At 35.0% G+C, this 24,540-nt stretch overlaps 2 protein-coding genes across 3 annotated transcripts; both read right to left on the bottom strand.

The window, feature by feature from the left end:
• Nucleotides 1-162: 162 nt before the first annotated feature.
• LOC140764766 (very-long-chain 3-oxoacyl-CoA reductase 1) lies at nt 163-3,405 on the bottom strand. The gene is made up of 3 exons (XM_073103514.1): nt 2,727-3,405; nt 1,657-1,726; nt 163-585 (listed from the first exon to the last, which is right to left on the bottom strand). Exons 1-3 carry the CDS (start codon nt 3,368-3,370, stop codon nt 328-330), a joined length of 972 nt encoding a protein of 323 aa, XP_072959615.1. The 5' UTR covers nt 3,371-3,405; the 3' UTR covers nt 163-327.
• A 7,018-nt stretch (nt 3,406-10,423) lies between these two features.
• LOC140763588 (regulator of G-protein signaling 1) lies at nt 10,424-23,914 on the bottom strand. 2 transcript variants are annotated; one of them, XM_073101851.1, is made up of 11 exons: nt 23,717-23,914; nt 22,371-22,491; nt 22,234-22,297; nt 22,063-22,147; nt 21,806-21,879; nt 20,676-20,867; nt 16,036-16,124; nt 11,378-11,616; nt 11,128-11,252; nt 10,832-10,953; nt 10,424-10,753 (listed from the first exon to the last, which is right to left on the bottom strand). In XM_073101851.1, exons 1-11 carry the CDS (start codon nt 23,791-23,793, stop codon nt 10,562-10,564), a joined length of 1,380 nt encoding a protein of 459 aa, XP_072957952.1. In that variant the 5' UTR covers nt 23,794-23,914; the 3' UTR covers nt 10,424-10,561. The 2 variants fall into 2 exon arrangements, with proteins under 2 accessions (XP_072957952.1, XP_072957962.1); XM_073101861.1 differs by having other exon boundaries at nt 23,772-23,914.
• Nucleotides 23,915-24,540: the final 626 nt, after the last annotated feature.

The following is a 24,540-nucleotide window of genomic DNA, read 5'->3' as shown; positions in this document are numbered from 1 at the left end:
AAATTGCAAAGATGTGGGTGATGATGATGTAATAGAGAAAGAAACCCAGAAGAACACTTGTATCATGCTATCATCCTACAAAGATGGCATGATAATATATATTAAAAGACATCCCAGATGCACGAGCATGAGAAATATAATGTAAATGAGGAAAAGATAAAATAAACAACAAACGAGAAATCCTCCCATTAATTTAGTATACTGCAAACAATGTTCTTAACTACTCAGTGCCACGAACGATAAAAGAAAATGAAGTCTTTTTTAACTCCCAAATTCAACCAGAGGGTAAGAAGCATTGCAGCTAAATTTCCATTTAGACGGCAGACGTTACTGCTCCTTCTTCTTGGCGTCTTTGAGCTGCCCCCTCTTGCGTATTCCGAGGCAAAAGCCGAGGCGCCACTTGTCGATCACCCATTCAGGCAGAACGGAAATTAGACACCATAACAGAGAGTGTGGCCAGTAGGGTGTGCATCTCGGCTCGTAGCCAATCCACCGGACGGCGGCACAGGCATAGGTTTCCGCAGACGGGACGAGGAAGGAGGATCGCCTGATTGATGCCATCTTTGTTGCCACATACAAAGGTACCTGAAGTTAACAAGCCACAGCAGATCAAACACAGAGTATAGAAGTTACAAAGTGAGGACTTGCAAAAATTAGGATCAATTTGGCATTAGACTAGGATGCAATAAAGAAAATTCACTGCCTTTGTTTCTAGAAACTGTAGTTAGTCTTACAATAATGAACTGCTTGGAGGGCATCAAGCGGAACGTGAGAAAAAAAAAAATGCATGGTAATAGAAGTAGCAAAATATTAGAAACTATAGGCACCCCCTGTTTCCCCGTGATACCTTAGATATCAGCATATTGAGAATAGAGAAATATTACACAACTTCCAATAAAGGGTTGTTGTTTTAGATTGACAGACACCCAGATCTTAATTAGTATCAGAAACTACAGGCACATCTGTACCTTGCTGATTCTTTAAAAGTCAACATACATATTGACAACAAGAAAATCCAGTCACATAAAAGCAGAAACTTTTATCTTCAATTGTTTCTCCTTTAGATGTTTCAGAGCAAGTAAATTTGCATTAAAATCTTTGGGATCTAATTCTTCGTCAATGATGAGCAATTCCTTGAGCAGATTATTTGCGAATTGCTCAGAGTATGTCTCGAACTTACATGAGAAATTTCAAGCAAGGCAGTACCAAATGAGCTTTACTGAGCTCAGATGTGTATTGGAAAAAGCTTATCTTGTTAAAGAAACTTTTCAAACTAAAGAAACGTTTGAGTTTTTAAACAAAAAACATTCAAGAAGTTGGGATTCAGTGAGCACGACCAGGACACACCATACTTCAACAGAGCTGAACCTTCTTGTGAGATTACAATGGTCAGAAGGAGCAATAAACTATATAGTAGCTTAGAGGGAAGGTAATAAACCAGGGTGAAAATAGATATCCACAAAGGATGATAAAAGGCCACAGTAAAAACTCAAATAATCTAGAGCAGTTTGTAGCACTGAGAGCATGCAAACTCTATTAATGTAAATTTTTAACACCTTTATGTCTAAATCATGCGATTAAGAAGTAAGACAATAAGACAAAAATTTCCTCTTCAATGAAACCAGAACTGACAAAGAGAAGTAGCAAACAAATTACCTGGCATTGCACATCAATTCCCTTGTTCTTATATTCAACATAAAGGCATCTAGAGAACTGGTCAACATACCTGAAAAAAATTCATAACAGCGCCATATTAAGCATTGATAAATCACGTATTGTATCTACACCATCAAACCCCACATGTTCTTAAAAGAAAATGTAAACATAAAACTCAAAGCAGTTCATCTGTACATCCTATAATCATCCTCTACGAAACTTCGAATCTAGACAAACAAAGACTGTAGGAGTTTGATTTTGTTTCTTTTTTCCTTCTAGCTGATGGATCTAGACTACCCCATGTGCATTAATGCCCATTGCATCTAATATTGCAAAGAATCCCCTAACATAGATCTATACAACTAAACTAAAGTGGGTTTTGCATTTCTCACATTTACCTCCAAGACGAAAGATTACGGTCAGTAAGAATTACAACAATTCCACACATGACCCATAGGTTTAAGGATTTGCAACAAAATTCCGCTGTTTTCCTTCCCAAGTAAGAATCAAGTCAAACAACCTATTTTCTCCTCAAAGCAACAAAATTTTTAGATCCCAGTTACTTCAGCTTCCACCAATCAATTTTCCCATTCCCAAAATCATACACATCTAAACACCGCCACTCATCTACTTCATCTTCCATGCATAGATTCATCATTCCAACCCAAAATCCCCAAACCGTATCTAATAAAATCAAATAACACAAGCAAAAGCATGGATCTCTGAATCAAGATATCAACACAAAAGATCACGCTTTGCTGGTGGCATAAGCGGCGTAGACTGGATACTATAGAACAACAAAAAAAACCACCCTGGACCACAGTCATCACTTGCTCTCCAGTATCACATCAACTACATGATCTATAACTTTTTTGTGACAAAATTCTTCATTCCCTATCAACTAATCTTTAACTCAATCAACCATTTACCCCTTCAAAATCTTTAGATTCCTCATCTATTTCACCTGTCAATATACCAGCAAAACCAAACAAGCAAGCAAGAATACGAATCTAAACAAATAACTGCAAAAAACCATAAAGAGATCAAATGACGAACATAAAAAAACTTACGCTTTGGTGGCGGCATAGACGGCGTAGAGCGGATCTGAAGGAATAACAATGGCGGCTCCGGATCCGATGTTGACCACCGCCCCTCTCTTCCTCTCCAACATCCCCGAAATCACCGCGTGCGTCACCCTCGTCACCCCCTCCACGTTAACCCTAATCAAATCCTTCAGCAAGTCGTCGTCGACCTCGTGGAAGTACCTCGCGTACGGGTACGAGACCCCGGCGTTGTTAACCAAAACCCCGACATCCAACCCCTTGATGACGGCCTTAAGCCTCTCGACCCCTCCGGCGAGGTCGCCGGCGAAGTCTATAACAACGAGCTCGACCTTGGCGTTGGGGTACTTAGCCTTCACAGCGTCGGCGACGGCGCGGAGCTTCTCGGGGTTACGCCCGACAAGAACGAGGCTGAGTCCGGAGGCGGCGAGGCGGAAGGCGAAGGCGCGGCCGATCCCATCGCTCGATCCGGTCACGACGGCCCAGGAGCCATACCGGCGGCGGAGGGGCTTCCCGGGGCGGAGGAAGGTAACGTAGACCCAGACAGCCACGGAGACGGACAGGCGTAGCAGCGTGAGGAGGCCGACGCCGAGGAGGGCGAGCAGCCATGGCGGCTGCGACAGGAGGTGGTCGAAGTGGGAGCAGAACTCCATTTTTTGGGGCGGGGGGGGGGGGTTCTTCGAGGGTCTTTTTTGAAAGATTTGAGCTTAGATTTCCGGAGTAGGGGAAGGGTTTTATAGAGGAGGGATGGGGGGTGGATGTAGTAATTTTGATACGACAAGTGGTGGGTTGAAGTGGTTGAGGTTGGATGAGCTGTTCCCCCCCTTTTAATGGCATTAATAAATTAAGTCAACAAGAAAAATAATTATATTTTAAATAGAAAAAATCTATTTACTAAAGGGAGTAGTAGTAATCTAGTAAACATGGGATCTAGTAAGAGTTTTTTTTTTTTAATTTATTTTAATATTTTTTTTCATCTATTAATATTACTATCTCCTTTTAATTAGTTTGTATTAATGACATGTTGTCATGTTGGTTAAGGGCCATTTTCATTTGGTTTTTGTGCCACCATCATGTAGATTGTTGTCAATTGCCACCTCAATTACTAGAATTTAATTGAGCAAATCCATAGCACTCACCCTTTGTTTTGGCTAACAGAATTAGAGGCTTCTATAAGTATAAAAGGGTGTTTTAGAGGAAACTTTTAATGATTAGTAGAGTGATCTTGTTCTCTATCATGATTGTATAATATATTTCTATAGAGCTAAGGTAATTGAGATAATAAATTGATTCCAATGGGCATGATTGAAATATTATTTAGGAGTCAAAGAAAAAGAGGTGTAACAGGAATTAGAAAACTAGATCTTAAATAAATAATGAGTGCATTCCTATCTTAGATACATAGGAAAAGAGAAATACAATGGGAGCATGGGTGGCAACTCATTAAATGGTTAGAGATATTAAATATGAGAACGACCCATTACTACATAAGTAATTTTAAACGATATGAATTTTTTGAGTTAAAAAATAATAATTAGTGTTAGATACCGAGAAAAAGAGGAATAATACGAGAGTAATGGTTACAATTGACCGAGTCGTATTGTGCTTGTATTGGTTAAATTCAACTCAACACATGATCACGATCGGTTTATTAAAGGGTTAGGAACATTAAACATGAAAACGGACTATTATATAGGCAATTCGAACTTATATGAACTATTTGAGTTTAAAAGAATATGTTCGTTCTTATTAAAGATAAGTTATTTGTTGGATGATAAACGAAGAGAGGCGAATTTTAACTTCCCAAATATATTTATCTTCTCAAGGATATTTTGATCGTTTTAACTTTCTACCTATGATGTCAGTAGAGTGAGATATTTTTAATAGTTCAGAGAGTCTATGTATTATACAATAAGATTATTAGAGGTATATAAAAAATAATGATAGTTCAAGAATCTAACTATAATTATCCCTTCATTCTATTATGAACTCCTTAACATGTCTTAATCGGCCTTACTCAAATAACACCATGTTATACATATATAGTATTATAAAAAGAGGAAATACTACGATCCTCGGTAGTATTCTTATAAATGCTAACGATGTATAAAATGTCTTACATGACATATTTGAAAGCCGGCTTAGAAGAGCAATACGTATGTATTAAAATGTCTTAGTACCTGTAATAAAAATTTTGAAAATTTTAAATTAAATATTAGAAGTACATTCACAATTAAACCTCCGTATGTATCTAAACGCTAAAAAAGATTACGACCTAACAACCTATATGCACAAGGGATCGTAAAATATGTTATATTTAAATTTTGTTTGATTAAATTTAATTATATTATATTATTTAAAAAGGGCCATTTTGATCAAATAATAATCACAATCCTCTCATATATTATATTTTTATGTCAACTAATACCTAGCATGTTATACTATTATTTCTACTATGTAAATATCTTACTTATCAACCATATTTATAAGGACACAATAAAGAACCATTGTGAACCCAAGAGAAAAATGTGAAGAGTACCCTAGAAAGGAATATGGAGTAACTCATTTAGGAAGATATAAGTTGTTATCAACTCCATAGCTGATATTGGTATCCTAATCAATTAGCTAGGCTACTTCCAACTAACTTTTAAAGTCCACCCTAATCAAACGTATGTGTGTATATACATACATGCACATAGTTTTTGACAAAGTAGTCCTCTCTTAAACTTTATTTTATCGAAATAGACTACACTCAAACTTAATACGAAATAGACTACACCCAAACTTTATTGCATCAACGCAACATCTATGTTATAAGGTCACCGGTGAAGTGATGATTCGATCGTGGTTTTACTTATAAGATGAATGGTCGATAAGTTCAATATTTTCCTATCAAATAAAATATGGAATGTTTAATATTATCCTTTCAAATAAAATACTAAAATATTTAGTATTTTGCTTTCTAGGAGGTGGTAACATTTTATTTAATACTTAAGTCCAATATACTAAGTTTGTGCTTTAACAATTTTTTTGGAGATGTATTAGCTTGCTACAGTAAAAACACTAATAAGATAAACAATTTATTCTATAAGGAAATTGCTAAACTCGTTAGCGGTTCATCTTCTAAGCAAAACGCTAATCAATTTAGTATTTTACTAGTTATCTTAGGACATGGATGCTAAGCAAGCATAAGTAGACTCCATTTGACATTAAATTTTGATACTATACCATTTTAGTTCGATAAATTAAGTTTGGAGGAGAGCTAATTTCAATAGATACAATCAGTTTAGAATATCCTGCCATAATGGAAATTAAATGATTCATCTGAAATTATCCTTTTAACCCTAATTTTCTGGAATACACGAATCATTAATTTGGGATCTATTTGTACTAATGTTGTGGATTATATTCGTCTTAGTTCGCCGTTAATTAATTTGAGAGAATTAGCACATCTTTTTTATTATATAATAGACAAATGGACTAGCCCATCTAATATATAGATAACTAGATTATTCAATGATAGCCAAGTGCTGGTTAACATGCTCAATGAGCGAGGAAATCAGTTGAGACGACAACCCAAAATTTTAAAACATAAATAAATAAATAAAATATAAATAAATCTTTAGATAATAAGATATTTTATCTTTTATCTTTTAAGATTTTAATTAAATTTTTAGGTATAACTTAAAGATATTAGAATTTGTTTTTAAAAGAGAAATTAGGTGCGGTATTGTAGCATTGCTACAATACCGCTACAGTACGAAAGAGAAGAAAAGGAATGATAGATAATCATAGAGTGCATCGGAGTTCGTGCAAATAATGACTAGTACGTGAAAATTAAATTATTTTGAATTGAATGATGAAGACAAATTCTCACTAATATTTATTAAATTTTTATTATAGAAAAATAGAATTGATGAACTTGAAATATCTTTTTATTTTTATTCTTACCATATTTAAGTTTATAAGATAAGAAAGTTTATAATACGACGATGTCAATTATGCGAAAAGTTAAGAAATTACGTTGTTTTAAAGATTTTGAATAAAGAATTAGAGATGTTAAGATTTTATATTTTATAAAAAAAATTAGATTTATTATTCTTGGAAAAAAGGATTTTATTGTTTATTATTTTCATATTTCTGAAAAATATTTAATGTTTATTTTTATTGCAGAAAATAAGATATAAATTAGGAATATTTCAATTTTAAATTTCAGATTTCTGAAAAAAAAATTATTATTATATTTTATTTCAGAAAATAACATAGGAAATCTTTGTGATAATATATTTTGTTTTCTGTAAATAAAATATATGAGATCTTTATTTTTGAGAATATATCACAAAAAAAATATTATTTTTAAGATGTGAAATTCTGCAAGATCAATTTTAGATTATTATTTGTTTGTGTTTTCTGACTTATATAGTGTGTGTGGATTTATGGATTATCGATGCATATATTGTATTTGAAGAATTGAAAAGTTTGATGATTGAGAAATTTGATACTTGAGATTCAGAATAAATCAGTATAGGTAAATACTAATAAAAGTGAAATCTTGAACCCAATTTATATTTAAAAAGATAAGTCCAAGAAAAAGATTTTTTGAATATAACATTACGACATACTATCAAGTGACTCTAGCGAAATTAGGAAAAAGATTTATGGATTTTATCCCGGTGACTTTAATCTTACTCAATAGCTAGTTGAAAAATAAGTAGGGCATTGTAAAATACCTATTGTGACCTTAGACGGATTGACTATCTAGAAAAGTCCCGAGCGCCATTTTTGACTAGGTAGTATAATGTGGCCACGGGTCAGAGTTCCCATTAATGAGACAATATGTCATTTTATCAATTTTGGCGGGTTTCCATGATAGTACACTTTTGGCGGAGATTGACACTTTTTATATTAATTTATTTAAATTGAGATATTATGAATGATTTATAATTCGATTTCCATGATAATACATTTTTAGCAGAGATTGATTCATTTTATATTAATTTATCCAATATGAGATAATATGGATGATTTATAATTTAATTTCATGATAGTACACTTTTAGCATAGACTGTTTCATTTTATATTGATTTATTCATATTGTGTTAATATAAATGTTTTTTAATTTAATTTTCATGATAGTATACTTTTAGCAGAGATTGATTCGTTTTATGTTGATTTATTCAAAATAATATGAATAATTTATTATTCTAATTTAGTATATATGAAAATTGAAATTCAATATAAGAGACAAAAAAAATTATTTATTTTTTCATGACGACTTATATATATTATTATGATTCTTTTTCTACTACTATACATATCACATATTAATATTTGTCATTAGATATATTATTAGTAGAGTGGGTTACTTGCTAAGCGTTTAACTCATGATGACTTATTATTTTGAACTCTTTATCAAAAAGAAAAAAAACTAGGCAGAAATTTTGAACTCTTTTATCATATGGACTAGGTAGAATCGACCATTAGATTATAATTATTAGCCTAGAATTAGCAACTGCAATCAAGATCGTAGGAAGTTAATTTCTTCAACCAAATTATAGAGTTGAGGAGATTAGCAATTAATTAAGTAGGCAGATGACCTAATTGGACTGCCAAATGTATCAGCATTTTTGCCGGCAAGAAATTCAAAAAAAGACAGTCAACACTACCCTTCATTATTTTAGATATCATATCACATCAAAGAGATGTGATCGAACGAAGAAATGAAGAAAACTTGGTGGAAATTTTGTTGAATGAATTAGGAATCTTGGTCGGTTGCTGACCCATAAATAAGTCTTTATCATGTCATCAGTTTCCTTAAACAAGTACAACCATAACTAAGTTTTTGACTATTTTTAAGTTTCCCAAAAAAAATTTAAAAAATAATTAAATACGAGATTAATTAAGTTTTTAAAAAAACCTGTTATCTAGGACAACAATTTTCAAATAATAAAATAAAAATTTTAACTAAGAAAATGGTCGATTATGAGAGAAGATATTTCCATGTAAAGCGACTTATATAAAAATTATCTTTTTCATACTCAACAATTTACTTAGTAAATTTAAAATTTATAGATAACTCGTTAACTAAATCAACGACTTATATTTAAAATTGTTGTCCCAGTCAATAATTTTCTAACTCACATAATCTTATATTTAAATTTTAAATAGTACTAGAAGCAGCGCAAGATAAAGTTTAGGAGAACTAGTTGGGTCAAAAACTCTCATACCTAGTCTAATTATAATGATGGTAAAAGTAAACACAATGATATACAAAGAAGAATATATCAAGAACTTTTGAGCTATCCTTTTAGGGTTTGGAGTTTAGAACAAAGTAGTTAATTCAAAACTTGTAGGAAGAGTTAATTGCTGAACTTTTGGTCAATCTTATTCTTGTGCATATTCACAAAACTAAAGGGTGTTGGCGGTAACAATCTGATTCCAAAGAATCACAAAAACTCCGATCAAAAATTTATTAATTAATTAAATAAATTTATAGATTACAGAATATAAAATTCTGAATAGTCGAGTGTAGTGTTGAACACTATCCCCTTAAGACCGATTCGCCATATACCATTTCGGGTCTAAAAGTAATTAACTTATTGATTAACTGTTCATCGAAGAGACACACCACTTCGACTTCGAGCAGGTTCAACCAACCAACCAACCCCCGATTGATATCAGATCCGTATCAGGCAAAAAATTAGAATTGGACTTGACCCGTGCGTGCGAACCGAGCCAGGCCGGACAACGCGCTTATGAGCTAAGTTGCATAGTAACATTTACCCATAAAATAGGCACCCATTTTGGGGCCCAAAGCCCATAAGAAGTTTGTTACTTAAATACCATACTAATATTTCTTAAATATCCAATATGATACTAAACTTACTTTTCTTTATTTTCCATTGCCGTGATACCTATTTTAGAGCCAATTTTTATTCACTTCTCTTCATAGATTTAACTAAATAAATATATGACAATAAAATACTCTTTAAGCTAAATTAATTTCACTATTAAACCATCATTAATAATATGTGGGCTTCACTTAAAACTTAGCTCAAAGTTAATAGAAAATTTATGTTAAATAAATGAAATTACCAACAAAGTGATCTTATGAATATATGACACATGGCCTAGATCTAGAAAGTTGTAACAGCATGTATCTCTATGATATAAATGGAACCAGAGGGTAGTTGTAAACTAAATAATGTATTTTATCACATCAGTACAATCGCTGACCTAGATAGCGACTTTCAGATATATGTCACTTTCCGGATCAACAACTTATATAAAATTTTAAAAACCGCTAAAAAATTATCAAATCTTACAAGAGAAATTTCCATTTAAATTGCTCTCCTGTTCATTGACTTCTGTTATTCTTCCTTAGTACTCAGTAATTTGATCAGCGGGTTTTAAATTTTTATATAAATTGTTGATTAAAAAAGTGACTTTTATGAGCTTGACTTCATAAAGCACACAAAATTTTGTTTTTAAGTTTTCGAAGTGAATTAGATGCATAAAAAATATTACCTACTGACGGACTTAAAATAGTCAAAAACTCGCGAGGGCGGAGCAATTCTAGAAACTGAAAATAACAGAGATATGTTAATTTTTCATATACTTTTTTCTTTCAAATTTTGAAAAACAAAGCCGAAACGCATAAGGATTACAATATTCACTCTTGTATTTAGGTTCAAGTTTGGAAGGCTTCATTTAGCTCTGTACTACATTGAAATGTATAACTAGATCTTGTAGAAGAATGCCTACCATGATGAAAGGATTGTTATCAAGATCATATAACTGGGGAAATTCAAAGAATAATAAATTTTTTACTGTGATTCCGTTGATTAAACACTTAATTTTCGATCAGAGTTACATTTGTTCAGATGTTCTTGGCTAAAGGGATCATCAATGCATCGAACGCTACTTAATCTTGGAGAGTATTCCCACCCTGTGGGATCTGAGATATCAGATTGTTTGAGGTTTTCCTCTTTGAATTTCGTAAAGTGCATGGATGACCAGTAGTCTTTCACCAAGTTCTATTCAAAATAATGGGTTAGGAATAGTTCTTATAATTTATTTGGCATTAGTAGATATTTTGTAAGGAAAACGCATACCGTCTTCATGAGCTGCATCACCTCATACATTGCATGATTGAAGAGATCCGTGTGAGATAAATCAAGTGTGCCAAGTATATCTTGACGTGTTCTATGAGAAATGTTTAGCTCCATTTCTGCACCTGGATGATGGATGAAAAGAAAAATCCAAGATTTAGCTCTGGATGTCAGATACTTGCATAAGAATCTCCTAATACCTTCTACAGAAAAGTTGTCGGGCTCGGTCCGAGGAAAGAAAGAAATATAAAATAGTTGGTTTCAATGAAAAGAATGGGTAATAACTGAAAACAACATACCAGTTACAATGTACTTTTCAATAATGTGTCTTGCCATGTAGATTCTCTTTACAGGATCATTGACAGGTATCTTGCTCAACTCATTTACTTCTTCATAGAAGTGAACACCTTCTCCAGCTAGACAACTGTTATAAGATGAAGATAATAATGGTTTATCATTTATGTTGCTTCCACTTGAATTGTGTTGATGAGACTAGTCTTATATAACAGATGTTGCAGATGGAACTACAACTAGAACAAAAGATCTGACCTGTCTGCAAAGGCCATGAACGACTGCCGGAATCTATTATGCACCAGAAGTTTGTCCAGGGGTTGATTTAGATTGACTTCACTTGCAGTCTCAGTCTGCACAAACAATCCACTTTCTGCTATACCCAATGCTTGGCCCATAGTCATAAATTCCAATGTTTCCCTTTTCCTCAAGCTTATTTGTGAATGTAATGGTTGAGAAACCGACTTTGAAAAGAAAACTAGCACTAGAATACTTGCCTGCATGAGAAGGAAAAGAAAAGACTGACATGCCACGTTGTAAATGTAACACTTGGTAGTATACTATTATTCACTCAAAATGAAAAGCAGATAGATATGAAATTATGGAAGCATTTCCTTTTGTCCATTCTAATGATATGCATAATGCAAAGTATGAAGACCAGAAGAAAGCCATGTTAAATTAGACCAAGGCAGCTGTTTGGTCAATATCAGCATGCTTTACAGGCTTTCAACATTATATTTCAATCAAAACTTGGTAGCAGAAGTAATGTAACCAGCTGGATGAAATTTAACCCAACTTCAGGCTCCAACTGGGGCTCCAGATAGATTATATCTAACTAAGAATTCTGGAGGAAATCGAACCAACCTCGGCCTCAAACTGGGGCTCCAAATGGACTTTAGCTCACTAAAAATTCTAGGCATAGGCTCGGGACTGATAGCAAAGACTCCACACAAAAGTCTGGCATAGAATTGAGATGGCCCTACTTGAATCTACCCTACCCTAAATGAAAAATGCATCTTAGTCTTGAAATTAACAAATTAAATAGCCTAATAGCCACTGGGATGCAATCATTATCTAGATATCAAAATTCCTATATGATTTAGTAACTATAGTTTAGTTACGGAGCACCTTAGCCACTACAGATTGTATGACTACTCCGGAACGTTCACACTATATGTAGGCTGTCAAGCAACATCATGATGGATGTATTGTGTAGGGCACTATGTAGTCTACCAATAAAAAAATAAAACTCTTACATATAATTAAAGATGCATTAAATAATGTACTTTATCAAGAAATGTTAATAAATGGTAATAGGTAGCTAATTAAACATGGAAAGCTATCCCCATCAAAATCCCAACAATGACGGTTCAATAGAGGTGGAAGAGCGATGAGCATAAGTAGGGTAGAGCAACCAGAAGTGATTGATGGAGGTGGCTACAGTGTCGAAATCAACAATATTTCTGATTAAGAGGCCAGTCCAGACGACCTATGCCACAACCGACCGGTTTTGGCTGAAACTTGGTTGTGTTTGGAATGGAATTATGCATCTCCTTGAACAGGTAAGTATTTCACTAACCTGATTTTGTAACCAAACAACAATTCTTTCAAAAGCATGGTTAAAATTGTGCGGGATGTGGGCTAATATGTTTTTTTCTCCCCATTTGGAATGAGTTTAGTCCAAAATGAACTTAAGATTTTACTCATGACAAAACCAAATGGTAGGACATGTCATTTCACACCTAGAAACCTAGGTTACATACCTACAAACAGGCATTGCATACCCACAGAGATGCATTGTGTACCTACAAACAAGCATTGCGTGTAGGGATAAAAATAGATTAGGTTTAATCCAATCCGACCCGCTACTCGACCTAGATATATGGGTGTAACACCAAGCTGAGCTTGATCGAGCCTGGCTTTAATCAACAATGAATTGATATCATTTCAATTCAGGCCTATTTTGAACTTGAGCCGAACTCAAGCTTAAATGAGCTACTCAATTAGCAGTTTCAAGCCTTGTCAATTCAAGCCATTTTTGAGCCTGAGCAAGCTTGAAATAAAGCCTAATTCAATTATAAAGAAAGAGAAGCTGAGCCATTAGATCAAAAGATCTAATGGTTCATATTACTCATATTAAATAAATAAACATATCATACCGACTTGATCGAGCCTGTTGAGATCGAGCTCGGCTCGCATTTAATTTTGAGCCTAAACTTCAAGATCAAGCTCAACTAGGCGATTGGATACCGATAAGTCACTGTCTTTATAAAAAAAAAAATTGAATTCGGATCCCAATATGGTTATAGTCAATTCATTCAGATTCAGATACAAATATTAGATATTCTTTTACCTGTATCCTATATATAATTTAGTAAAAACCCTACCCTACCCGACCCAACCTGATCCGTTAAAATATAACCCTCATTCCCTCCATCTCTCTCGACCCTCCCTCATTGCCCTTCATCAGCCGCAAGACCACCCATCTCCATCTCTCTCGCTCACTCTCTCTAACCTCTTCAGCCTTCACCTATCGGTTGCCGCCTTTGTCGGTTACTGTCTCCAATTCATCGGATTAGGTTGCTTCAAATTTTGTTCCGTGTCTAGATCCTTTGCCGGGGTTCATCTTCCTCCTCTTGCCATCATCAGCGAGGGTTTTGAAGCGAAGACATGAATCTAATCATCTGGTGGATGGATCCACTTCTTAGCCTCACATCACGGCTTCCTATGGCTCCTCTGGATTGAGATCTAGGAGAGGAGCGAGCTATTGGGGATGTTGGAGGTGGGAGGAGAGCTTCATCGGTAGGATATACCCAATGAAGATCTCGTAATAGGAGACCATTGATCCAGCAATGCCACAGCCAGAAGAGGGGTACCTCACCGAGAACTCGAAATGCGACATGTTATAAGTTAATGTTCTTGAAGATATTTTATGAAATTGTTCTTAGCTTATTTGAAGATTGAAAGAATGTATTTTAGGTTGTTTAAATAATTTCATGCGGTAAATGTAGATAAATAAGAAATATGGCATAATGTTAGAAGTATATATGTTACAAATCAGATGAAATTATTATGGTGGTAGCCTCACGAGTTACAGATTTAATGGCTTTAGTCTCACATAAATCTGAAGTCAAAGTGAACAATTAAAAATAAAATAGTGAAAGAAGATTGAAATGGGGTAAATCGGTAAATATATAACATTACGACGGTCGCCGAAGAGTGGGGGATGGCGATAAGGTAAGGTAGCTCGTGGATGAAGAGGGTGGCTAGGATTTGGATGCTTTGAATGAATCTAAGGTTAAGATTTACTCCTACAAAGATAAAGACGATCTACGGCTACGATACAACGATAATACTTCAGATATAAAATAGCTTAACATAATAATCACTCTGATACTAATATTACGAACCAGATCTGGACTGATCTAGACGTAAGAAAATTATGAAAATTTTTGTGGCGGTAGTGCCACAAGTTAAGATCTAATAATTTTGGTTTCACGTAAATTCAAAGTCATAGTGAAAAGTTAAAAATAAAAGAGTGAAGAAAGATCAGAACAAGGCAAATCAATAAATATCCGATGTCGTGACAACTGTTGGAGTGTGGTGGATTACCGTAAGATAATAGGGCTCGTGGATGAAGAGGGTGGCTAAGATTTAGGTCATTTAAATGTATCTGTGGCTAAAATCTACTCCTATAAAGGTAAAATGATCTACGACTACAATAAAACAATAATAACTCAAATATAAAATAACTTAACTCAATAATCATTCCACACCTAAAAATCTCAAACCACTTCTATTTATAGGAGTAGAGTCTTAGCAGATCAGATCCAAATGTTAATTATTCATTTTAATATAAAATGAAAATAATAAGCAAATTAGGCTAACTAGACTTGACTTAACTCAACTAACTCGATCCCCCATTATCGGGTTATAATATTATATAGTTGAAAATGTTGAATGAGTAGAGTTTCTATTTAATTGCATGTATATACAAATTATGTAGAATCTAGCTCAAAGTGTTTAATTGCTAGTATAGATGAACTCTCGTTTATACTTGTATTCGGGTAACATCCGATTTGTATTCAATTGAGATCCAATTCGTATATGATTTGTATCCATATTCTTTTAAAATTTGATCTGTATCTAATCTATATTAGTATCTGTTTAAAATCTGATTTATATCCAATAAATATTCATATTCGTTTTATTGTGATATAGTCTTAAATTTTGCTATCTGTCCAATATTCGTATCCATATTCATATCCGAATAAAAAATATTGATCTAAATGTAGGTTGAGCACTATTAGACTCATATCCAATCCACTTTCAACCTTAATCGCATGCCAACAAGATTGCCTTCAAGCAATCATTGTGCCCCTAATTGCAGATATTTCATACTTACGAGTAAGCATTGTGTACCTACAAATAAACATCATTAACTATACGCAAGTATTTGCATACATGCAAAAATGTATTCTTATCAAAGAAAATGATGACACCACTACCCGTGAGCTACAAACAAACACCCAATTTCCCTAAACCCAATTAGAGATACCATATTCAAATTTTAAGAAAAAATGAGAATAGGCTAAATTGGTTTTGGTAACCTATGTTTGAACACCACTGAAAGTTTAACCCTGATGAACAAAGATTTCTTAATTGACTGGTTGCTCTGCCTTACCATAATTGGAGAAGCTGAAAAAACAACAAAGATCAAGATGAAGTATATCGAGCAAGAATCAAGATTTAGCATATTATCAAGAGAACGAAAGAGCAAACCTGCTCTTAATACTATTCGATGAGAGTTTGTAAGGGTATGGAAAAATAGTTTTCTTAGGAGATTAATGCTTGATCGCTGACTTAATAAGTCAAAAGAGCAAAAGGAGTAGAACCATTCAGCAAAGATGTCATACCATTACTAATAGTAAAAATCTAGAGCAAACTTGAACCCAAGGAATATCTTCGTGGATTTCATTCAAAACATATGCACCAATCCAAAATCCTGTGAAATATTAACGGCAATCCACCATCAGAACCAGAGACAGATAATACAGCATTATATGATGTATGAACCATTCATGAGAAAGATCAACATAGCACTTAAACATGATAAGTATGCGTAAATCAAGAAAGAGTTCTCATGTTCATATAATCAACAGTAAGGCAATCCATCTCTAAAGAGTTCAAGTCCTGAGGACCAAAATCTACAAATATACAACATTGTATTGTGTTCTAGATCAATCCTATATTCATGTACAAGCAAACTATCATGGTTGTTCCCATATTCATGTAAACATTTAGAATCATTTTTCTAAATTATAATTATTTTAATTTTAAGGTTAGAATGAGGACAATGGATGTAATGTGAAGAAGAATATCATCCTGTCCTAGATACATCAAATTTTAGCTGATTACCAACTAGATGACATTGTATTCTACATCAATCCTCTTAGCAGTTTGATTGGTCAGCAAAAAAAAAAAAAAAGAGCCAGCACCTCTAGTTCCATGGCCTACTGTTGAAAGTATGCGGGGTGCAAAAGAACTATAAAACATTCTGTAGATTTATCTGAAATAGAAAGGGATTGTAGCAAACAAAGAAGCAGGAAGAATTATGCATTGCGTTTACAACAATATTCTTTCCTATCAACCTCCAGTAAACAATGCAAATTCCGAAGAACGCCCCATCTGATGATTATATCATTTAGAACTAAAATCAATGGCAGAATACATTTAATCTCAAATTCTGATAGGCAAACCATATACCATCAAACTGTTTTTCCATAAATTTTAGATTTTAGAGTGCACATTTTTACTCAGAAGTCAGACCAAATAGAAAATTAGCCTGCCCAGGTTCAGATAAGTTAATGCTGTCCTATTTAGCATGGATACCCCAAAATAGGGGAAGTATTTGTATCTGATACGTATCAGATATAGATAATAGACCAGATATGGCTCGAATACATATTGTGAGAACCAGAGAAAAAAAAAGATAAAAAAAAGTTTGAGAGAGGAGGGTTGCACGTGCTCTGCAACCCACTCCCCTCTCCCTCTCCGGCATGCGACGAGGCAGTCGCAAATATCTCACCGAATCTGAATCTAATTTAAATTTGATCTTTTTACTCTATAAATTAAACCCTAAATCTCTCTCTATCTTTACTCCAGCCTCCTTTACCTTTCTCTTCTTCTTCTCCTTCGTTTTCTTATTTCTTGTCATCGGAGTCACGGCGTGAGTTCAAACCACCGGAGCACTGCCGGAGTAATAAGAGACCACCACACGACTCGTCGGTAAGCCCTCTCCCATCCCTCAAATTAAATTTAAGTTTAATAGGTTAAAATAAAAATACCTAATTTGTGGGATTTCGGCTTTGCCGGCAACTCACGCCGGCCGACGGCTTCGGATCTCTATCTCCCCTCCTAGAAGCCTCTGGTCGTTGGTCTCGTGCCATTGGTGGTCGCCTTGGAACCCTCGTGCCTCTAGTCGTCGTCAGCTTTTAAGTCGGCCGTCTGCGGTGGGTTCTCCTCCACCTCGTGAGGACGACAAAGTCACAAGAGAGAGAGAGAGAGCGAGGGGCTTGAGGGTGGTCGTCGAACCGCCGCAAGCGGGGTCGCCGGCGGTCACTCTCTCCCTCGATTCTTCTCTTCCTTGGGTTAGTCGCAGGAAGAAAGGGATTTGGTTGGGCTCGGGTAAACCCTTTTATTACGAATTTCGGATTCGGGTTTGGATTTTGGATCCAAAAACACGACTCGAACCACTTATTCGGATGGGCTGTGGGTCAGCCCGTAGCCCAACCCATTATCAATGCCCAGCCCGATTAGTTTCATTTTTGGATTGGGCCGGGCCAACGGTAGCCCAGCCCAATCCAATGGGTGATTTAACCCATTTTAGTTCTTTTTAGTTTTTAAATTTTAGAAATATTGATATTATTCAAATTAAAAATTTTATTATTATTTATTATTAAAGGTGGTGATTTTTAGTACGTGAGCTAGAGATTTGAAATTTCGGTTGTCTTGCCTAGACTCAGGTGAGTGGATTCACTCACATATTTATTTATTTATTTTTCATTATTTTTCGTACCTTGTCAGACCATAAAATTTTCTGTGTGCAAATTTATTTATTTCATCCTTACGTGCAAATTTAATTATTACATTTTCTGTGTGCATTTAATCATTATACTCAGTGCATCGCCGTACCTTGTGCAAATATTAAGTTTTAGTGAAAAGAAAAAATGAGACTAGTATTGGTACGACTTAGATAACAGTCCCGGTATAAATCGCTTGTGATTTTCCGTGCTGACTCAAGTCTATCTAGAAGTTCAGGGGAAAGTCCTAAATCAGATCACTGCGATGACTTTCTTAGGTGACTCTGGCGGGGTTAGGGAACAGTCCTAGGATGAATAAGAAATTTTCTAGGTGACTCTAACTTCTCTCAACGATTAGAGGAAAAGATAAAGTGTGATGATCACATGGTGATACCATTTGATGACCCTAACCGGATCAGCTATGAAGAAAAGTCTCGAGCGTCATCTCAAGGTGATTTCTAGTTGATGTGGATCCACAGGGTTTAGACCCATTAAGACATATGACAGTATAAATATTGAAAAGATATTAATATGTTGAAACCGTACAAGGTTACAAGTTGTGACTCTCTCTATTGTTATCATTGTTATTATTTAAAGAGCATGCATATTGCATATTGTTATGGATATTGTTGCTTTTAGTTTAATTTTATTCAGCATTAATATAATTTAAAATTTATTTGGTTTTCGAGTGGATTCCACTCACTGAGCTATAGTTGTTGGTTCATGGATTCTTTTTTTTGTATTTATTTATCTATCTCAGGTAATAGTCAGCGGGACGACTGAGCGAGATGTACCGGGACTTTACTTCCACTTAGGATTCACCTATTTACTTTTCCGCTCTTTTGGATTTTATTCTTTAGATTAGAAGATTTATTGATTTCGTTTAGAGACTCAAAAATAATAACATTATTTTATGCTTTATTGCGATTAGTTTTAAATTTAATAAAGCATATCTTCATTTTATTTATTTATTTTGCCATCGTACACATAAAAAGTATTAATAAGGCTTCGTGTATCTCAAGCATATTGAGATGCATGGCCGGTCATGATTCTTATTTCCGGTCGTGACATTAGTGACCCATTTGACACATTTTGACCCATTATACTAATACGGTTCAGCCGGCTAATCAGGAGGGGGCGGTTCACATTGGGTTTGGAGCCCATTGGAGGAGTTATTCAAATAATGATATGATGATGTGATTCAAATTTCACCGAGTCATCTCGAGCATGGGTACACTTTCTTATTGTACTAGTTATTTAATTCAGAAAAAAATAAGAATTTTGTATATTACGTTCGAACGCAAGAGGAGGTGCGTAAGAACACACTTGCGAACGCCTGCAGGCGTTCATATCGATAGATAACGCAATTTGTGTGTTCGAATGCGGTTGGACCCGTTCGAACGCGATCGACAAAAATTCACTATTTCTAGAGTTAATAATTGTTATTTTTAGCTTGTTTGGTTAATCTCTTAAGATGTGGATGGCAACCAAAAAGGCAATGATCAATGAATTAAGTTTCTTACCCTAATCTTCTTCCTCTCCTTCCCTCTCGTTCCCTCCTTTCATGGCAGCAACCACCACCACGACGCCGCCACCTCTAGCCTCCCTCGATCGACCACTCACCCTAGTGCCTTAGGGGTGGCCCACTCCTCCCTCTTCTTCAAATCACTTTCTACACTTGCCCTAATCCTTTCCACTATCCATAATCTTCCCTGACCACCTTCCTTACTAGTGTCACCCTTTACCGCCAGTCTACCACCTCCATATTCCATCTAGGATCATGTGCCCTTATCCACGGATCCAAAATCATGTTCTGATCTGAATCTAGCAGATCGGACTCCCCGACGTTCACCTACTTATCAAAGATATCTTCAGATCCCGCCGTTCGAATCACCCGAAATTAGATTTGTTGGAAAGCTCTTTTCCAAGGCTATAACCTATCAAAATTTCACGTTGATTCAACGATCATATCTTCAGGAATCTCCTTCAAAAATTCCGTGCAAGATCCTGCACAAATTTGATAACGAGATTGATCAAACCCAATTCAGGGAAGTTCGTATCATATACCTGGCTCCCATTTTCCACTTTAAAAAAACATGTCATCATGATCCAATCTACATTTTATAGCTTGCAATAGCACCATCAAAAAATGGCATACTTGGCAAGACCCCAATTTGAATATGTTGGCCTTCTTTGTCCATAATCAAAGGGAATTAGGAGTAAATTTCAACCATTAGTATAATTCTTACGTTGGGAATTCACTCATCTGTCCCCAAGTTATCCACCTGCACTAGGACAATAATGAGCACTTGTAAATACAGTAAAAAAAAAAAAAAGAATACCATCTTTATGTGCCATTAGCTAGAAAAATTCTTCTCTGATACTCTATCCAACAACATGTTAAGTGGCTTATTCAATGCATTAAATATATGTTGCCACTGTTCAACCAAGCATGATGATGGATCAGAACATACCTACTACAATGGATGAGACGATTATTCCCTGTAATAGGTCCTTGAATTCATGGAACCTGAACTCGATATGCCGAACAGCATTTGTAATACCAGTTAATGCAGCAATATATAGCCCATGAATACACACAACTGGTATGACCCATTGACTCCGCATATGGCACCGGTGATTTAAAGGTTTGTTTATATGGAGAACTGCAAGATCATGTGTCAGATTTTGATGAGTCAATAGGGTACTTCATACAAGTGTTGGTACTATTAGAGTTCCTGTAGCAGCATCCATGAAGAAAAAAGAAAATCCAGAGTCGAAAATTATATAATGAAACCAAGAAGAAAAAAATTGGGTTTTAGTACATACAAATTATCAAATCATTCCAATTATGCTATCTGAAAAATATAATTTTGATACTTTCTATTAAGTCAATTAGTCCAGTTCTCTGTCGGGCATTAAAGCAATTGTAATAAAGCAGATACAATTGAATATATATTTGCAGCTAGCTCAGCCCATGTGCATTCTAGACTTTATAGGTTGTTGCCATTCCAGTCCAATTGTGGTGGTTCTGTAAAAATTTATGGTGCAAAGGCATCTAATGCAGGAGGCTTTGAGTAACGTCATATGATGTATAGTAGCATGGCTAATATTTCTATCAGTCTTAATCTTGCCTGCAATTAATAAATTCCTAATTGTTTTCCTTATTTCTTCATCGTGATTCTCAAATTATTTTCTTGAAAGATATTAGATCACTGTGGGAATCTTTCCAAATGAAAGTAATACTTACCTACCACGTTGGGGACCACCTAATACCTAATATCTAGGTGGCTACTCTTTTTTTATGTTACCCTTCTTATTGATGTTCTTTAGCAGTTGAGAAAGTTTGCACATATCTATCTGTAGTGCATGCAGCCTACATGGTTTTATTATAAATCCACCTAAGCTCACATGTGCATCTAGATTTCAAGATCAGATCCATTTCTCCCTCCTTTATGAGTAAAGGTGGTAGTAGATGAGATAACTGCATGTTTAGGTAAATAAATAAGGAATCATAAACATGAACCACTTAGGTGCACACAAAGTCAAATTAACCATAAATGTTTTGTAATAGCAAGAGGGATTTCGAAGCAAGTTCTCTTACATGCAGCTCCACCAATCCATGGTAGTAGAATCAATATAAGTAAGAGGAATGGTCTGACTGGAGGCAGTCGCCGCCTATAGACATACAGATAGGAAAAAGTTCAGCAATAGATGAATTATGAATATGTAGTGTCTTTGTGCAAGATAAATTTTATTTACATAAGTGTATGTAATGTACCTTTTATAGGTAGTGCAGAAATGCTAAAAATCAAAAGTATCTCTTCCTATTCTACCTAATAAAGAAAGCTTGGAACTTACTTGACAAACACATGATATAGCTGGAAGGCTTGTACTATGCGACAGCTCATTAACAAACCAAACCCTAATGGACCTTCAGCCCAGACTGCAAGTTAAGTTCAGCAAATTCAGACATAATTAAAAGAGGAGAGACTTGCTAATGACAAACCAAATTGTAAAGTGGAAGAGAACCTGCCCAAATGTAGCATGATTTCCAAGGATCTCCCCTACGCAATTTCAGAAAATTTACTGATATCTGTACCCAAGTAAGATACGTTTTTAACTATAAAAGAAAGTGAAAAAGGTTAAAGTCAATATGATTCACATACCACTAGAGACAATATTAAGTTTAGGCTACCGATAATCTGAATTATTACAAGCCAAACAACAGAAGTTTGCTTGTTTGGACCCTTCTGAACTAGAAAGGGCAGAAGTGCTCGAGCAAGAAGCCTGAAAAAGAAAAGTAACAAATAATATTAGTCAGGTAAAATTGTACAAGTTACTTGCAAACGGTATGGAAATACAGAAAAGCATTCTGGAAAAGTCCTTTCATGAATTGCAAGTTAAGATATGTAATAGCATTACGGGTTGCAATCGAACACATACCCTTCTATAGTTCTATCTTTAACACTAAGAACTGCAAAGATAGTACTAGATATAGATAGCAAATAGTGGTGAATGAGGATCCATAAAGTAAGATCCAAGTAGTGAAAACAATGGTTTAGCACTTATGGCATCAATTACACAGAAAACTAGAGCATGTATATGTCTAGAATAGAATATTGGCGGGACCTTGCATAGTTGAAGGGGGCAAATATTTCTGTCATATGCTCGCCAAGCACCGTATTTTGTTGGTGTTTGACTGTAATGTCGTTCCTAGTTAGCATGCGAATGTTACTAAATGCACTACATCAGGTGAATTATTAATGTCAAAAGTACTAATGAGAAATAAACATTGCCTTGTTTGTACTAAACAATACAAAATTCTGCTTTAATTTTGCATTCTAGTGTCAGTCCACTCAAATAGTCTGACTAAATCAGGTAATGAATGCAACAAAACTTCAAAGCGATAAAGTTTACTTCAACTGTCTAGTGATTAAATATTTTAGCTACCACAGATAAAAGGTAAAAAACCGACTAACATGTGATTTTGTATTCCTGTTCCTCCTCTCATAATGGATAGACACAACAACAAATATTAAGTATCTGTCTTCCAAATCATGGAAGAAAAAGATATCAAATGATTGCCTTCGAACAAGATCAATGTATGCTACTTCACACTTACCCAATTGTTCATTTAAATGGTGAAAACAACCAGGTTTTAAGCTACCAATCAATGTGTCTTCCGCCTAAACCACAACGCCGAAAGAAAATTAAGAAAAAGGACCAGTCAAATACAGATACCTCCTCAACCCACTAGAACAACAATAAAAACTACTTAAAACCATAACTACATTCACAGATACAAACGTCAATCCACAGAAAATTCTCTTTTTTTATCCCACATTCCATGTGAAAATCGAGAAATATTCAAAATTTCCACGCTGAAAGAAGCAAAAGAGTCATCGATCTCATGCTCCAGGCATCGACCGAGCAACAACAACCGCAAGATCAAAAGAATCCAAACGAACATTTAGACGTGAAGAAGAGAAGCGATGAAATGCGATTAAATTACAGGACGAGGGATATGAAACAAATGGCGATGGCGATGTAGTCGCTGACGCAACCACCTGTGACGGCGCAGCTCGCCATTGGTGTCGCCCTTCCGAGCGCGCATCTAGAGATGGAAGTAAACAGAGTGGGAGAGGATTCATAGAGGAAAAATATTTTTTTTTCTTTTTGTTGCTCAGGTTTCACGAGATTTCTCTCTTCATCTCTCTCTCTCTCTCTCTCTCTCTCTCTCTCTCTCTCTCTCTCTCTCTCTCTCAAAAGCTCCCTCGTCTTCGTGATGAGTGCTTTGGTATTTGACTTTGCGGGGCCCACCGGCACGAGACGAAGATAATTTCTGTCTCAACGGCTTGAGCGTTTTGCAAAAGAGAGAAAAAAAGCGATTTTCCAATTTGTAAATTAACTCTATTTTTGCAAAATCACTCAATTGCTTTATTTTATTTTATTTTATTTTTAAATAGATGTCTGTTTCTTTATTTAATGTTAGTTTATCTTCTTTTCAAAAGAAAAAAAATAATTCTTTGAGATAATACAGTACATTTTTAAACCTGACAAATTAAATAATCTCATTTCTTATCTTTCTCCTGCTATACTTCTATCTAAATAAATTTATCATTGTCGTCTTCATAAATTATGTCCAAGATCATATGTCTACTGATCTGATTTCTATTTTTATTTGATGTCATTTGGTGTATCTAAATGTTACGAATCGGCTTGATCCGATCCGTAACGGTTCTAGACCGTTTTGAGGACATAATTTTCAAAGGGAATTTTGGAAGATCTAATAGTTGGGTCTTACTTAATTTTAGATATGTTATCGCCCTTGAAGAG

Source organism: Typha angustifolia, chromosome 1, assembly GCF_048772165.1.
Source record: "Typha angustifolia cultivar Huaian chromosome 1, ASM4877216v1, whole genome shotgun sequence".
Taxonomy (NCBI): Eukaryota; Viridiplantae; Streptophyta; class Magnoliopsida; order Poales; family Typhaceae; genus Typha; species Typha angustifolia.
The sequence above is the reverse complement of the archived record's forward strand: the minus strand, read 5'-3'. Positions and strand labels throughout refer to the sequence as shown.

Excerpts from the sequence above, each read along its gene's own strand:
- LOC140764766 (XM_073103514.1), bottom strand. The coding sequence starts at position 3,370 with ATGGAGTTCTGCTCCCACTTCGACCACCTCCTGTCGCAGCCGCCATGG. Across the intron at positions 1,727-2,726 it reads GTCTATGCCGCCACCAAAGC|GTATGTTGACCAGTTCTCTA; the intron begins GTAAGTTTTTTT and ends AATTTTTTTCAG. Across the intron at positions 586-1,656 it reads GAATTGATGTGCAATGCCAG|GTACCTTTGTATGTGGCAAC; the intron begins GTAATTTGTTTG and ends TGTTAACTTCAG.
- LOC140763588 (XM_073101851.1), bottom strand. The coding sequence starts at position 23,793 with ATGGCGAGCTGCGCCGTCACAGGTGGTTGCGTCAGCGACTACATCGCC. Across the intron at positions 22,492-23,716 it reads TGTTTCATATCCCTCGTCCT|GCTTCTTGCTCGAGCACTTC; the intron begins GTAATTTAATCG and ends TTTCTTTTTCAG. Across the intron at positions 11,617-16,035 it reads GATTTTTACTATTAGTAATG|GCAAGTATTCTAGTGCTAGT; the intron begins GTATGACATCTT and ends CTTCTCATGCAG.